This window comes from Patiria miniata, unplaced genomic scaffold, assembly GCF_015706575.1.
Source record: "Patiria miniata isolate m_02_andy unplaced genomic scaffold, ASM1570657v1 HiC_scaffold_5, whole genome shotgun sequence".
Taxonomy (NCBI): domain Eukaryota; kingdom Metazoa; phylum Echinodermata; class Asteroidea; order Valvatida; family Asterinidae; genus Patiria; species Patiria miniata.
In genome coordinates this window covers 38198202-38214341 of record NW_024037072.1, presented here as the reverse complement: position 1 = coordinate 38214341, position 16140 = coordinate 38198202, and the positions used below count along the sequence as shown (strand labels likewise).

Here is a 16140-nt window from a genome sequence, read left to right as displayed (position 1 = left end):
TGTTTTTGGTTTGTGAGATTTCTAAATTAGAATGTGCAAATCGTCACCGTTTTCACGAAGAGCCACATATGTCAAAAATTACCATTTTTTTCGATTTTGATTTTTTTCAATATTTTGCTTTAAAACAATGTACTTAACCATTTTGACATGTTTTTGTAAGCGAAACATCATTAATTTCCAAGTTACATTAATGTTGCAAGGGGCCAAAATCTCGATAAATGAATTTTGCGTTTTCACGAAGAGCCACATACATTTTGGCCCTTTGAACGCGTACAAAACCCATTGCACGGAAATACGTAAAAGTAGGTCAAATGAGATTTGCGTTTTCACGAAGAGCCCCATCTTTGTTACATTTTCAGCTGCGCGCGCGTACTCACGCGCGCCTATGGAAATACACATTGAACAGAAAGGGCCAATATGTCGAAAACCTGAATTTGCGTTTTCACGAAGAGCCACATATCTTTACTAATTAAATTTCACTAATTAACTGCTGAATTAAGTCTTATTACTGGGTTCATGTAAAACTTCAGCTCACACAGAATAGTGTGATGGTTTCCTTGCTTCACAAAGTTGTTGCAAAGTGGTATTTTTTTGCAGTTTTAAAATATGAGAAACTTCTTTTGCGATTATCTCGAAAACACTTTTTCTTCAAAATCGACATAATTGTGGCTCTTCGTGAAAACGGTGACGAAATTTGTTTACTGTTAAAAGTGCATGATTATTATATATTATCTCATTTAGGTATCGATACTTTGCCTTGGATTATCATGATGCTTGATTAAATTCAAATATGAGATTAGGCCCCTACTTCAGATGCATCAGTGGACAGACAGATATAAGTTTATACCAGTTATAAAATTTGTGTAATCAATAACCATGATGGACCTTTTTCACACACAGATCATTTTCGAGAGGTATACTTTTGTTATTTTTAATATTTTGTTATTATATATTATTATTAATCAGTAAAAATAAATGTATAAATGTTTCCAGTGTGACAAAACAAATTCACCATCAAAATGGTTGCCATGCAAAGGCACTATAATATATAGACATTATGCATTTCTAAATTTCACTATACAAAAAAACCCAGTTGATCTAATGTAATCTTAACAATTGTACCTGAAAGCATTAGCATGTGAATCTCGAATTATTTCGTTTCGAGTGCATATCACATCAAAATTTTACTTTTTAGGTGTTCTTTTAAACGAAGTACTTCTGGGAGAGATACAGCATGAAATTGCGCATGTAAACCTTTTTATAACACTTCGCGCTACTTTTTGCAAACCTATTGATATTTTGTTTGGTATTGTTATGTTGTACATTATTCATACCGTGATCTAATTGTCGCCGAACGCAGAATATAATGATGTCATGTCATATCTTAGAAGGATAATGTAATTTTAGTTTCATATCATTTGTATCAAGCGGTGAAGGGCCTATTATTTCATATATCGGAACAGCGTATTTTAACCATTGAATATATGCTTTATAAAAGTTTATAGTTATAGCGAATATTATTTTGTAATATGTACTGTGAATGTATTAGAAAAATGACAGCTATTGTTACACGCATTAGTTATTAATTAAAGGCAAGTATAGGAACATTTGAAATTACCCGGAAACGAATACCTATATCGATTTAAAGAGAAAGTCCTTGCTCAAAGTGAATATAGGTCTGGTACCAAATACCCTGTGACATTAATCCGCCTGAAATGGTATCATTGAGAAGAAAACAGTCATTGAAGGTGGTCATTGATGACCTACGGCCACAGTTTTGTACGTGCCATAGCAATGCAAATCAGTTACGAGACCCACAAATTGTGCGTACATCTTCTCTGTTTTCTCAAAATGTATAAAGTAAATGTATCGACTGAGCTGAGATGAAACTTCAATAAGTTGTTTATTATGCTCCCTTCTTCAGATTTTTGAGCAAGTTTTGCTTCAGACGAAAAAAAAGGGTAAAAAGCAAATGGTCCTATACCTTTGTTTTCCTAAATTGTGTGTGGTTTTGGTCTTCACTTGAAAAAAAAACACCCACACATACACCGGGATAGACCTGAGACATATGATGACGTCAGTGCTTGATTACAGATGTCCCTTTTTTCAACCCATAAGAAGCATAATTATGTGTAAATAAAACGTGACGCCATTACGTCTGTTACTGCCAGAAAAAAAACACACGTCTTTAAAGGAAATATACAACATTTGCTTTTGCTGTAATTTTCAGAAATGGATTTGGGGGTAAGTAATTTTTTAGCAAATATTGTAATGTACTGACCTGTTTGAAGTTTTGTGTTCATAGATGCTGGAAAAAAACAAGCAATTTATAGACGTCAGGAAATTGTCAGGTTAGGGAACCAGACTATAGCTGGTTTGCACCCGTTCATCACGGATGTGTAACCGATTGCAACAAAATGTGGACTAACTACAGTAGGTAAATTCGGGTGCAGTCTTTGAAACAGTCATTTTTCCCCCCAACGATAATGCAGCTGAACATATTTGTATTGGAAATTGATACAAAATCCCACCTTTATTGCAAATCAGAGCACACCAGGTGCCATGATTTCACACGATGCCTTAGACATTACAGTCAAGTAAGGTATTTCGTAATACTGTTAATTTTGTTTCTTGATGTTTGGCAAATGTTGTAAATTACCTCTTATCTTGTTAATGAACACAACAAAAGCATAAGCTATACTTATGTGAAGTCCTACAACTGTTTGCTCTGAGCATAATTTAGCAGATATACCCGAACGTATACTATTGGTTTACAAGTTAAATGGCTTTATGTTTTACCTATATATCGAGTTCAGTAATTAAGAAAATATGTAATATGTGGCGGGAGAAAAAAACCATGATGTTCTAATACCATTTCGTGTTTGTGTGTCAGTTGTAAACTTGAGCCGTCTCTGACTATGCTTTCCTCTGATTTGTTTTAAGTTCACTGTATTCTGTGTTTACAACCACTTTACTCATAGCGAGATGTAGGGCCTACACGCATGCGTCAATATTATATGTTTACTCTTGAAATAGACCGGGGACAAATTTCGTAGAGCTGTTTACCAAAAAGAAAATTTAAGGGAGGTAAACCTTTGTTCGTAGCAACAGCCGGTTACCAGCCGAATCGGTATGCAATGTATTATTGTCCGTGACTGGTTTCCACCGGATTTTTTGGGCACATTTTAAAGTTTGCTAAATAATTTTTTTCCTAGCAAATTCCCAATTTTACAAAGTCGAGGTTTGGGTGGGGCACCAATAACCATTGATCTTCGCCCATCCCATCAGCCCAACAACATCCGCCCGATTGCAACCCGCCTCTTCCTCATCCACACCGTCTTTAATCGCACCATGTACACCGTACTCTTTCTTTTACACCAACACCCTTTTCTGAGGCAGATCCCGTATACCCCAAACCAACTTTTCCATCAAAACTCCATCAACACCCACACACACACCAAATCGGACCCAAATCGCCTCGTATACTCCACCCACACATCCGGGGGGGGGGGGGGGGGGGGGGGCACAGGCTCCATGCAGCTATACCCCTCCCCATGTAAAATCTCGTACAATTTCCAATCCACAACCCAAATTCTCTGTCCCCAACCAGGCACGAATCCTCAACCATGAATTTGTCGCAAATTCCACTTTACGCCATCCCATCCTGTACATAGTCAGTTCTGCTCCCCCCTCCATTCCCTCTGTGAAAACTGTAACTTCTCTCCCCTTTTCAGACCCATTTTGCATTCACATATCTCCCTAGTTGTGCCCCATATCGCAAAGCCTCAGTCAGACCTATTTTTCTCCGTGTGATTTCGCTTACACTGGTGAGGTAAGATTGCGAGACCGTACAACTTGAACCAAAAAAGGTCCCCACACCACGCGGCCCTTATTGTGGACGGTGCACGTCATCGTTCAAAACAATTCACAAGTTACGCGTATACATCGTGTATTCTGAGTCATGAACTCGAACAATATGCAGTTCAAAGAAAACGAAACCAGAAGTATACGTATAGCCTGCGTTCCTGTGTCAATGTCCGGCATCTGCCTATAAAATCAGTTTATGACCACCACAACTGACCGTTCGCCATCCTGCTACTCAGTGCAAAGACCCCAGGTAACTTGGTAAGTACTTTTTTTCAATTCAGACTAGCGTTCCGTGTCTTGTACAAGCCAAAAATGTATAGTGCAACCAAATTATATTTGGGTCGATTCTCAATCACCTTAAATTAAGGTGACTACAATCGACCCAAACAGAATCTAGTTCCAGACAGGCGAACCTTCCTTACGAATGATCTTTCATTGCATGGACTCTAGAGACGTTTCGAATAACTGAAAACAGTTGACCTTTCGCGCGTATATTATTACTTGTTTCAAACGTCACCTTATTTCTAATCTTCCGAATAATTTGGTTCGCCGTCTCTGGATGTCAGTCTTAAACTTTGGCTGGTGTTCAGACTCAGTTATCGTATAATTTATTTATATAGATCAAATCAATCGGATTTTACCAAAACATAGGGTTGCAAGTGAAACACGTCGATCACTGTCACTGATAACATCTTGAAAATTGGCACCAGCATGCAATACAAACATAGGCGTCGCGAGTGGGAGCAAGGGGGCGCTTGCCCGCCGCCCCCCCCCAAAAAAAAACCATCCCTCCCCTCAAGAAAAGCAAGAGATGTGAAGTCATATTGCTATTAATTTAATACAGATTTAACAAAATGGGCGTCCACAGGGGTACGTGTCAATGGGGGCTGGTGGGCACATTTCCCCCGCCAACCCTCGAAAAATGATAAATTGAGAAGATAGAGAAAGTACAAGGATGTGGGGGACACAATGTGCTTTGCCCTCTCTAGAAACATCCTAGCGACGCCCATGAACACAAATAAAGTCTCCCATGTTCATTTATATCACTCCTCACATACCATTTGCAAAGATTGGAATACAATAATTCTGAAGCAGGTGCGAAAGCTTCGAAAGTTCAGTGAAACGTTTTGACTTGCATCCTTGTGTGGCATTACCCCAGTTTATCGCTCGGCAGCGGTAATATAACTCGCATCCACGCACACATTTGTAACCGATTGCAAACTTAACACAATTCGGTCGATTGAGAGCAGTATTTGAAAAAAAAACGGTTTTTTTTCTAGAGATGGTTCGGACCTAACAATCGCGAGAAAAAGGTGCATTGTCTTGAAAATGACAGCACACTAGATGCAATAATTTCACAGAATGCCTGATCCTATTATTTACTAACAATCAAGTAGGATGTTTCATAGTATTTTGTAAGTTTCATTTTGGAGTGTTTGCAAATGGTGTCCCCTTATCGCAATTGGAATTATTTCTGCTATTAAATACCACTTTGCTCCAAACAAAACAATTTCATTTGGAGTCGGCAACTCCCGCACCGGCCTTAAGTTGCCTCTGACGTCACATATAACCTTGAGGGCGTGTCTTTGTTCGTTTGCGATAGGCATGACTCCCATCGCCATTGATAGTCAATGATGGCCGACGGTGCAAGAGATTTTTCACTCCTGTACCTGTATTTTTATTCCTTTTTTCAGTCTCCTGTGGATTTGTTTCACTAAAAAGCACGGGCTGTTGAACGAAGTCAGTTTTACAATTAGTTAACCCCCAATGGTGTGTGAAACGTCACATTAAAAGTGGAAGATTCAGGACTGTTATGGGTTAATAACGAGTAATAAATCGACGGGCCAACCTTGCAATACTTTTAGGGGAACAAAATCTTCTTCGATAGCGAGAAGGTTTATATCGAATCCCACTCTCTAATTTCCAAAGAGTTAAACTCGGACTAGACGATTTAGAGTGAAATCACTCTCAATTTAGATTGAAAGTCTCGGGGAAAAAGAACAAATCCAGTGAAACGTGAGTGAAAACATTATGTATTTCATTCTAAATCGTCTTGTCCGAATAGTTTCAGACGGTGGAAGTGAATGTTCAGTCGAATACAGTGAATTATTTGTCTCTCGTTGTAAATAAGAGAGCAGGACATATGAAGCGCCGTATCAAAAAGGAAATTAAACATATCACTTATAGAGGTTGCCCTCCGATACCGTACATGTTATGAATTAAGTATATGCGTGGGATGTATTGTTTTTTTCCCTTCAACGTATAAGTTTGGTATTAACTATTTCAAAGTCATAACTTTGTCATTTATGGTGCCCCATATCATAGGAACCTTGCCATGGTTGTGGGCACTCTGTCAAAGACCTTTTTAGCGTTTCGGTGTGAAAGGGATGACCTTAGCCTCGTTCAGCAGTCAAATCCCGCGATAGAATACAGTTTCGATTCTGATGAATTCCGCACGGATGCTTTCAAGGCCCCTCGTAGTAGTATTTGTAAACAAATCCGTAATTTTCTCGGTTTATTTGCTGATGACACAAGCACAATCACGATGTAGCCTACGCAATGCCATTCAAGGTTACCTCTTTGAAAGATTACCCTTAATTATTGTAGGTGCGTCACACTCTTTTTCTTTGAACCTAATTTTACAATTGAGGAAAAGTCCATTGTGTCCTTGCTGTAAAGGAAATGGTCAGGTCGATTTGCCTGTAACAGGAAACACTGATAAAAGTTCTCTGCTGTGTGCGTTGAACCTGAGAAAATATCGGCCTTAATTTGTCAATTTACATATGTGCATGCGTCAGTGACGGGGTGCTGATGGCTGTAGTCTTGGTCCACAAGTCTGGGTTTTTTTGTATTCCCCTATTATACACTCTGTCTCTGGCAAAGCCGGTCAGGCAGCCGCGGCGGTAGAGGTCGCTATCATCAAGGTGAGTCTTGGGAACTTTGGCAGCGCTACCCAGATAATTTCCGAGCATATTTCTCAGGGGGTAGCTGAGGTCTTGAAGTCTTCTCGCAATAGAGAATCTATGTTAAAGAGTTCAAGTGCCTAAAACAATTAAGGAGATACAATTCTCTGACAGGTTATTTCAGGAAAACCTGAAACAAATTGAGGAGGAAAAAAAAGCTGCTGCCGATTATTTTTTTGTTGTTGAAATGGAGTACGAAGCTTCCCCCTCTTAAATCCTCCTTTTCGCGCTGGCCGTCTACTATATTATGTTTTGTTTAGTCAGGCTCGGAAAAAGAAAAGCCTTTCATATAGCTTAATGAACTTTTGGATTTGGTATCGAAAATGTCTTTTGACCGATATGTTTGCCTTGTCTGCAGAAAACTTGTTGGCCTACTCAATTGATTGATTGGACAGTTGTCATTAGCTATAGCTCTTTCTGCTATAAAACGTTAGGCTGTTTGGTGTTGTTATATACAAAATGTAGTTTGAGTATCAAATATAAATATGATAATAGTGGGGTTTAGATGTTTTTATTTGATAAAGACGCAGGTGCATTCTCCGCACTTTTAACTACCGTGTGATGGCGTATACGGTCTGAAACCGTCTTGAATCAAGACTAGAGGTGGCCGGACGTTCTGTATTCAGTCGTCACCCCAAACCCAATATTTTTAAGGTCACGTTCACTCTAAAGGTTTAAACATGCCATAAGCTAGCTGAACAAAAGCACTGGCCTCATATGACCATTGTGCATATATATGCGTTCATTTCTGATTGTTTGCCATTCCAACCGAACTGAACTGAACTTTCCGTATCTTTTGCATTATAGCTCTGACCAACCACCGCATTCATCCATTTCGTCTCGGACCGAAACGCTGATTCGAATGTCGCCAAAATGTCGGATAAGGCCACTGGAGTTTGTGGCATAGTAGGTATAATTTTCGTTGTTCTTGGAGGCATTGCAGTGTTTGGGCTGTGGATGGACCAGTGTCAACTTGGTCACGGTGATTCCTTGAATATCCAAGTGGATCAAGTCACCTTACTTAGCCCCCCTACTGACAATGTCTTCTTGGGCTGGGAGTCTCTGTTTGGGAAGCCCGCCGACGAAATCTCCGTCAATATCCACTCGGCCGTCCTCTGTGGCCATGCGACAAAAGCACAAGAGATTTTCGAGGGTGAGACTCTCAGGTTCGGAGAGTCGTTGTCCATCAATTCTTTCTTCAACTATGGCGTCTCTTTCTGGCTGGAGGAGTCGGACGGTGGGTTCGAGGGAGCGGATGATCTCTCGCAGGTGGTCGAGATTCCTAGAAGTCAGATGGATAGCATGAGAACGACACTGGACAGCGGGGCAGCAGACTACATCCAGCTGAATTACTCAGTCGTGGTCGAGGGCAGAAACATCTTCCAGGAGAATTCCTGGTTTGGGTTCCTTGCGGAAAACCTCTGCGTCAGCGCGTTGGACTTTGTGTTCGGACCATGGACGGGCAAAGCAGTGGGGAAGGCGGTCCTGTTCAACGCTGGCGACATGGCGAAACTTTACAACGCCGTCAAACTCGAGCACAAGGTCGGGACGCTTACCAAAAAGAGTCTCATGAAATCCGTGGTCACCTATCAATTCCGCGTGGGAGCCAAGAAAGCGGTCGTCAAACCATTTCAGAGGAACGTCATTGCAATGTTGAAAGAGTGGGCCATGAACCAGACCATGCTTGATGAGGAAATTACCAACACGGTCAACTACCTGAAAGAGCAAGAAGTTTACACCGATAACGACCAGCTTGACAAAGGCTTGGATATCTACCGGACAGTCAATGATGAACTTGGTAAACTGGCTGGCTATCTGGACTCTCTGACAGATTCCCTGGAGTTCTGCCTCGCCGAGATTTTGCCGCCCTCTGAGGATGCACTGTACTATCTCAGTATGACTGTTCGGCGCTAGGTAGGCCTAATTTATGCACTTCTAATTCCACAGGGTGAGTCAAAGAGAAAGTAACCGAGTTTGAAAACAATGTGGCTCACTCAAGAAATATCATGGGAATATAGTATATGTTATTGGCTACATTTAGCTGTGAAAATCTCACGTAATTTGAAATACTATAATCACAAGTAATCTCTGTAGACCATTACCATGTTGCGCTGTTGAATGGATTTTACCCAATTAAATCAACGTAACCAAAACCGTACTGGAAGGAAAAATAGTCTGGTTCCTTTTTGCGCAAAAACATTCAGTACTGTTATTGGATACAGGGAACATGACTGAAATGGTGGCAGCATGATAAAATCCCATTTTAATAGAAACATGTACAACAACATCCAGCTGTCCACCACTGATCATTTACCAACATTCATAGATGAATACCTTTTGAATACAGTGAACCAGAGTGTTTCCTACCTCCATGAGTGACAATTCCATTTGTATTTGAAAGTCAGTGTGAAATCCCTGGTTCTCACTCGGCTGAATAGCTTCAAAGCCTTTAGTAGGCCCTCTATTCCATGGCCAGCTGTGAAAATAGGCTCTATTAAACTCCATGCATAATTTCTGTAAAAACGAACTGTAAAAACACATTTTGTTGTTTATCGATCAGTTATCGTGAAGCATTTCCCAATTTACTCAAAAATGAATGTAATCTAATGAGATAAGGCTGATACTGGTGAAGCTCTATTTCATATGTTTGTAAGAACACTATATATTTTTTAGACATATTAGTTGTTAAAATCTAAATAGCTACGCTCAGTACAGGTGATGTTTTTATATAAACTTTTTTTACCTGTACATGTACCACGTTATGGTACGGCATACTGCTTTATTTTAAATTTTTCATTTAATATATAATACTTATTCTGAAGATAGACATACGATTTTGCTGTAGATTGTACTTTATTCGTTTCCAATAATAACCCCATTCAAAATCCAGTGAAGAATGTTCAAAACCGAACCTGCTGAAGTTTCAGCTCAGTCGATATTACGCTTTCGATGAAAAAGAAACAATGAAAACCTTTTGATTACGAATTATACGATTTTCATCTTTAGCACTCTTTATATATAAAAACAAATCAGTCAATTGACTGATCGTTGGAAAACACATTTCTTGATTTATTCTAAATGACAGCAAGCCAGATGGAATAATTTCACGGGGAGTTTAGTACCACTACGATGTTTAATCCAAGTAAGTTTTTGATAATATATAATTTGATAGCATATACTTTTGGGATAAATGCAAATAATCTTAAATGACTTTAACTTAGTGACGAAGTTCATTTCATATATAAAACTGTAACTGATTGTTATTTGCAAATATTTACTGCTGATATCATTGGTATTAATCCTTGAAGCTCCTCAAGAAGTCTTGAAGGACCTGATACTTTTATTCTTTTAGATATAATTGGTATCACTTGCTAAAAATGTAATCTGAGATAATTTCGTGCTATGGATGCATTTTCTGTATATATTAATTAGAATTACACTTAATTAGAAATATAAGGGCTTTATTATAAGTCCATACCGATTTAACTTTGATAAAAAAAGTTTTTGTGCTCTGTCATTGTATGTTGTGCATTCGTTAACAAACCTGTTCAAGCGGGCATTCTTGCAATATGCAGTTTCACGCGCTTAGTGAGACTGAGACCTCACGAAAGTATTATATAAAACTTATTCGGCTTTCTCCCTTTTTTTTTTTTTTTTTAAATATTAATACACCCCTGTGTGATTTCAGTCAACATATTATTGTTGTCGGGCGGAGATGTTTACACATCTCGCAAGTAAAGATATACTCTGTGCGCGCTTGCAATTTTTCTACTCTTATTTACCGAATCGTGAGCAATGTTAACATCCGCCATTTCAAATACTTCCTCTGCGCATGGATGTTTCTTCAAACCCTTTTACAGCTCCACACTATGAACTGAAACTAATGAAACACAGGCCAGTTCGCATTGAAGATGCATTCACCCTGCTATTTCGAGATTTACCCCGAAAATAAATTTGCTTTTCTCAATTGCTATTTTCCCATAGCAGTATGAAAGTTATTCACTTTTGAATGAGACATCCAACGAAATAACCCACGGACGACCAGTTATTGAATTATTTCTTTGCAAACTTCAAAGTTTGAAAAGCACGGTGCATCAGCTTTAGGCTAATCCTATCCTAGCTTTCTCCATATAGACCTCAAATGAAGACAAATAGCACCCTCAGAGCTTCTAATTGGTTGCTATGGCGCCCTGACCTGTTATTTGATTTACACAGTTCTCAAGTACACGGACACGCATTTTGTGTTTGCGTGTAAATATTTGACATTTCTTGACCCTACGCCAAATGGCAATATTTCGCGTGCAGTTAAGATTTTGGGGGAAAAGTCCTCGAATATTGTTTGAACTGGCATCTGTCGTAGATTATAGTCCTACGTACATGGTAGGATATAGGCCAAAGTTCACAGTGGCGTTACCAGCCCCCCCCCCCCCCCCCCCCCCCCCGCTTTTGATTTATACGGTGGCCGAGTGTCCGGGGAAAAAGCATGTCTGTATTTCTGCGCGGATGTGCGAGTGCGGTTGCCCCCCCCCCCCCCCCCACATCAAAAGCTGGATACGCCACTGCAAGATCATGTCTCTGCTAACCACGGAAATCTGCTGTCACAATTCCAAAGGCACGAACACAAGAAGTCCAAAAGTACCGGTACTTAAAGTTATTTGATTCATTGCTAAAATGGATTCTCCACGATGGTGTAACGGGGACTTCTTCGTTTTCTGTTAACAGCTATAGAGCAACATTGTGGGCCCGATTGGGTTAGTTTGTAGGTATACTTTAGTGTTCCCCCCCCCCCCCAAACTACAATCCTTCCCACTGAAAAAACAAAGGCTACATTGTCACCACTGTCGCTGAATAACAAGGACAATTTATTGTAGTCCGCAAGATTAATCTTGCCAAATAAAAGTGAAGTGGGATTTCTCAGTGTTCTCATTGTAACGTGTTGCGTAATACAGCGCTATAGAGTTCGTGGACCTTTTATTTCCTGCCGTTTGGTTACCGCTATCCGGATGCAAGCAACATCCTAAATTAACTGAAACAAAAAATTGACTGAAACAAAAATTGTTCAAGTTCATACTCAACGTTGCCTACACCTTTGGGCAAATTCGTTCCACAAGGCCAAAAAAAAAGTCTCCGGTTTCTGGTATGCGCGCGCGTCGCCGTAGCCATGCGCGTCGGCAAAATGAAACAGTTTTTTTTTCAATGAAAGATGATGTCTCAAAACCGCCAAACTCACTGGTTTGACTGGAATCCTGCTGCTGCACAATTTAAACGTGCTTTTAGATTGGGTTATGGTCGAGAATAAGCTTTATGTGGCCTCAGAGTCGGGTGTGATGTAGAGTTTCTGCACTAGGCTGATAGCTTTATACAGGGGGGAGGGGAATACAAAAGTTCACAAGCAAGGCCGAGTGAGAGTCTGATCCACGACCTCCTGGTTACCGGAATATTAACAGGGAATTCAGTACGATCATAGAGAGGTTAAAAGACATCGTCATCGCTGTTGGCATCAGAGATAGAACTGGTCGAACTGGCGCCCTCTAAGAATTCCTCCAACGTTTGTAGATTCTGTGCCAAGTGAATCATGGTCTCCTCTGCGTGCTGGACATCGAAGTCAGTGTCTAGTGTCTCACTCCGTGCCTCCTGGTCCTCGGATATGGGTGCCATGGCGTCCGAGGCAGCTTCCAAAGCCCGGGCGAAAGACAGAGCCAGCGAGCTTTGGTCGATGGATCGCCGGCGGATTACCTTAGCAGCCGCGCCTGGTGGTCCACGACCGACCGGTGAGCCACCCAGAATCAGAGACGAGCGTCTTCTCTGCTGGAATGGAGGGGATTGAATAGACTTCCTTCGCGGTACTGCCATGGCATGATCTGTTCTCAGTGACCGCAGTGCTTCGTCGTGGGTTGCTTGCTCATCTTGATCTTCACCCGATGATGCCTCCTCCTCCTCGTCATCTTCTTCATCGCTACTCACGACCGCGTGGAGAACAGGGAAGACCTTCATATGCAGGTGTTCCCCTCCCGTACCTAGCAGCTTGATCCTACCGGTCAGGTAGTCGGTAGTCACGATGGAATGTCGTCGAGTCTCCGTCTGCACCTGCGTGTTATCCTTCTCCTCGGCCTCCGTACATCTCTGCATCAGCAGTGGGAAGAGGTCACGGTAGCCTACGGCGCCCCCGCCGGCGATGGTGCTGAAGGGTTTGTAAGCCCAATCGTCGATATCCACCGGGTACTCGATGGGAAGAACCGGGAGTGCACCGTTAGTAGGATCCATACAGGTGCATCTGGGAGCCAGTGGTCGGCGGAGGGCCTTGAAAGCTGACCCGTCATATCTTCGTGCAGGTCGAGTTTCCGCTTTGAGACAATACTCACACGGTGTCCTCACCTCCGACCCTCCGTCTCGGCTCTTGTCTTGAGCTCGTCGTTTCTCCTCCTCAGCGCGCCGGCGTTCCGCCTTGAGATGCTCTTCTCGTTCGGTAGCTTCTCTGCTCAGCTGCTGCTCTCGACGCTGGATGTGGTCAAGCTCGGCGAAATGTTTGGAGTCGAAGAAGCCTTCGTTAGGCGTGTTACGTCCGGATTGTGGTGTATGCAGGGCCGCTCTATTTATCATGACTAATAGATCGCAGATTTTGTGCTTCTTATTAGCAAGTTTTTCCATGAACTGCACACATTCCTGACTGTTTCATTCGGTCCATTTTGACGGTGTATCGGTGGTCATTTACTCGCGACACTGTTTCTTCGTGCTAATTAGTTACCATGGCCCGCGCGTTGTTTGATGTTCAGCTATTGTCTTTGTGACGTAAGTCACGGCAGCGCGCCGCTACTGTCCGCCCGTATCGTGTAGGCCTAGTGGATGACTTTACGTCATAATCAAGCAAATACGGCCGCGCGTCGGTGCGTGCATATATTTCAGCATTTTGATGCCGGTGTCATATGAAAATCAAACTCATATGAAAATCGGAGAGTCGTTATCAAGACTGTTGCAGTAGATGAAAAACTCTAGATGAGAATTACATGTTGTGACACAATTTTGGACAAACTTTCTCTGTAAGGGGCGGGGACACCTTTCATAATTTGGGGGCGGGAAAACAAGACATTACAAGATATTACATTAATCCAAACTTATTCCAATTTTTTTTTCTTCTGAATTTGGCCTTAGCTGTCTAAGCAGTGAATTAGAAAGCAAAATTTCACATTGTATTTCGCTTTATGCAGGAGGAAGTACGTTTTTTAAACGGGTAATGATAAAAAAAGTACAATTTTGTCCTTAAAATCGATTTTTTTTCCCCCGTTAAAATTAGAAAAGAGTCTAATAGAGCTGGAACGTCATTTCTTTGAAGCAAATCTGGCACACAAAGGGGTTCTTTAGGGTGGATTAAAAAGTATTTTAAAAAATATACTATAGGCAATGGACATAAAATTGTTTTTCTAATACAAGCTTCAGTTTAATGAATTCAAAATTGTGCGGATATGACAAGCATGGCAGGCATTTCGTTTCTACATCGATGTCACACCCGAGCTTTCACGAACATATCCGCATGGGCGTCGCCAGGATTTTTCAAGAGGGGGACAAAACATATTTTTCCGAAAAAAATCCTGTATTTCTCAACATATTCTCGATTTATCAGTTTTAGAGGGGGGTAGGGACATTCCCCCCCCCCCCAACCCATTAAATTTACACCAATTGTGACTTGGCGCCTCTTTTTCTTTTCTTTTTTCTCTTTTTTTTCCTTCCTTTTTTTGGTTGCTTTTCCGAGGGGGGGGGGGGGCAAACGCCCCCCCCCCCACGATGCCCATGCATATCTGATCTTGTTGGGAAGACTTCTGCCACTTTTGGAAAAGGGCACAATACCACCTAACTTAGTTGGAATCTTTAGTTCTGAAACGAGACTAAATTGAGATGTATAGAATATTTCATTTCGACTTGGGGATCTCACAAAAGCACCAAGTATAAAATAATAGCAATTCCAATTCCTCACGGTTGGGTTAACTGGCTTTATTGCTGCATAGCATCATTGAAATATAAACAGGGTGAAACCTAGTCTAGATTTCCTGACAATTACGCACACATTTTTAGATCATTGCGTCATTGTACTTGTGTATTACATCAGGAGTTCTCTCCTTCTGAAAACAAGGAGAATATTAAGGAGAATATTATGTCTCAAAATTCCTACGTAATTTTCTCCTTTTTTGAATAACTGTACAAACAAGAATTTCTACAACATACCCTAGCTGTTAGGTGTAAGATATAACACCCTTCTAGGTTTTCAGCAATGCATGCTCTTAAATACCACTTTTTGATGCGATTATCTCACCAGGCACGCATCACGTTAAGACAGTGAATTCAAGAAAAGTTGTGATAGCTTTTGCTTGTGTGCGACAAAATTACATGAACAACAATGGAAACAGCGCCCTCAATTGAATGAAAAATCAAGAAGATAACTAAACTGCAAGGTTTCTTCTACATTGGAATCTCGATAAGTCAAACTCTGATAACTCAAAACAACTTTTAAGTCAAACAAAGAATCCATTGCCTTTAGTAGTATAACAATGATATACAACCCTGCTTAACTCAAAACTCTACTTAAGTCAAATTTCGAACCTGTTCCCTTGAGGTTTGACTTATGAAGATTTCACTGAATTGCTTTATTTTTGGGGGCGTGGGCGTGGGTGGGGGGGGGGGTGTTGTGTTAACCCCTTGTCTTCCCCGGACCCCTTCTTGGGATGACTATTATGGGACATTGCTTGTAGTGAATTGCTCCATTAATGCCAGACAGCCTCCTGCAGAGACCCAGTTAGCGGTGTAACCGACGGAAAGTCTTAGGGGACCAAATTCAAATGGGATGCTGAGCACAGAAATTAACCGGTTGACCCTAACCGCCCTGAAACCTTCAAAATCCTCTTTGCAAAAGTGGAGGAATTTGGAGGATTGAGGTTACATGGCAAAATTGCATTACTGATTCGTAGGATGCACTTTGTCAAGGTCTTGGGCTGGACCTTGTGGTGCTTTTGCTCAGCCATGCATAAATATAGGCCTGGATTATGCTTGAAATCCTCTGTACTGCTCCAGGATGTCACTGGCCAAGCCTCAACATATTGACATTCACTGCCACAGGATTTTGCAGGATTCAGGCAGTGGTCACCCCTCCACGGACCATATTCAAGAAATAATGGAGGAATTTGCAGGATTGAGGCTATATGCTATTTTTTCCATGAGGCCAATTGGAAGATTTTGCGGGATTGAGGCTACATCCTAACGAAAAGGCATAGGGAGTTAGGGTTAATGCCGGAAGACGTGTAAACATGGTCTGGCAATGTAT

The 16140-nt window shown here is 41.2% G+C and overlaps 2 protein-coding genes across 3 annotated transcripts; one reads left to right on the top strand and one right to left on the bottom strand.

Annotated features, from left to right (window-relative positions):
• The first annotated feature begins 3984 nt into the window (after window positions 1-3984).
• On the top strand, window positions 3985-9025 carry LOC119742005. 2 transcript variants are annotated; one of them, XM_038217999.1, is made up of 2 exons: window positions 3985-4125; window positions 7638-9025. In XM_038217999.1, the coding sequence occupies exon 2, from the start codon at window positions 7704-7706 to the stop codon at window positions 8742-8744; it is 1041 nt and encodes a 346-aa protein (XP_038073927.1). In that variant the 5' UTR covers window positions 3985-4125; window positions 7638-7703; the 3' UTR covers window positions 8745-9025. The 2 variants fall into 2 exon arrangements, with proteins under 2 accessions (XP_038073927.1, XP_038073928.1); XM_038218000.1 differs by lacking the exon at window positions 3985-4125 and adding an exon at window positions 6697-6791.
• A 3123-nt stretch (window positions 9026-12148) lies between these two features.
• LOC119740368 lies at window positions 12149-13585 on the bottom strand. Its single transcript, XM_038215638.1, has one exon. It carries the CDS (start codon window positions 13476-13478, stop codon window positions 12303-12305), a length of 1176 nt encoding a protein of 391 aa, XP_038071566.1. The 5' UTR covers window positions 13479-13585; the 3' UTR covers window positions 12149-12302.
• Window positions 13586-16140: the final 2555 nt, after the last annotated feature.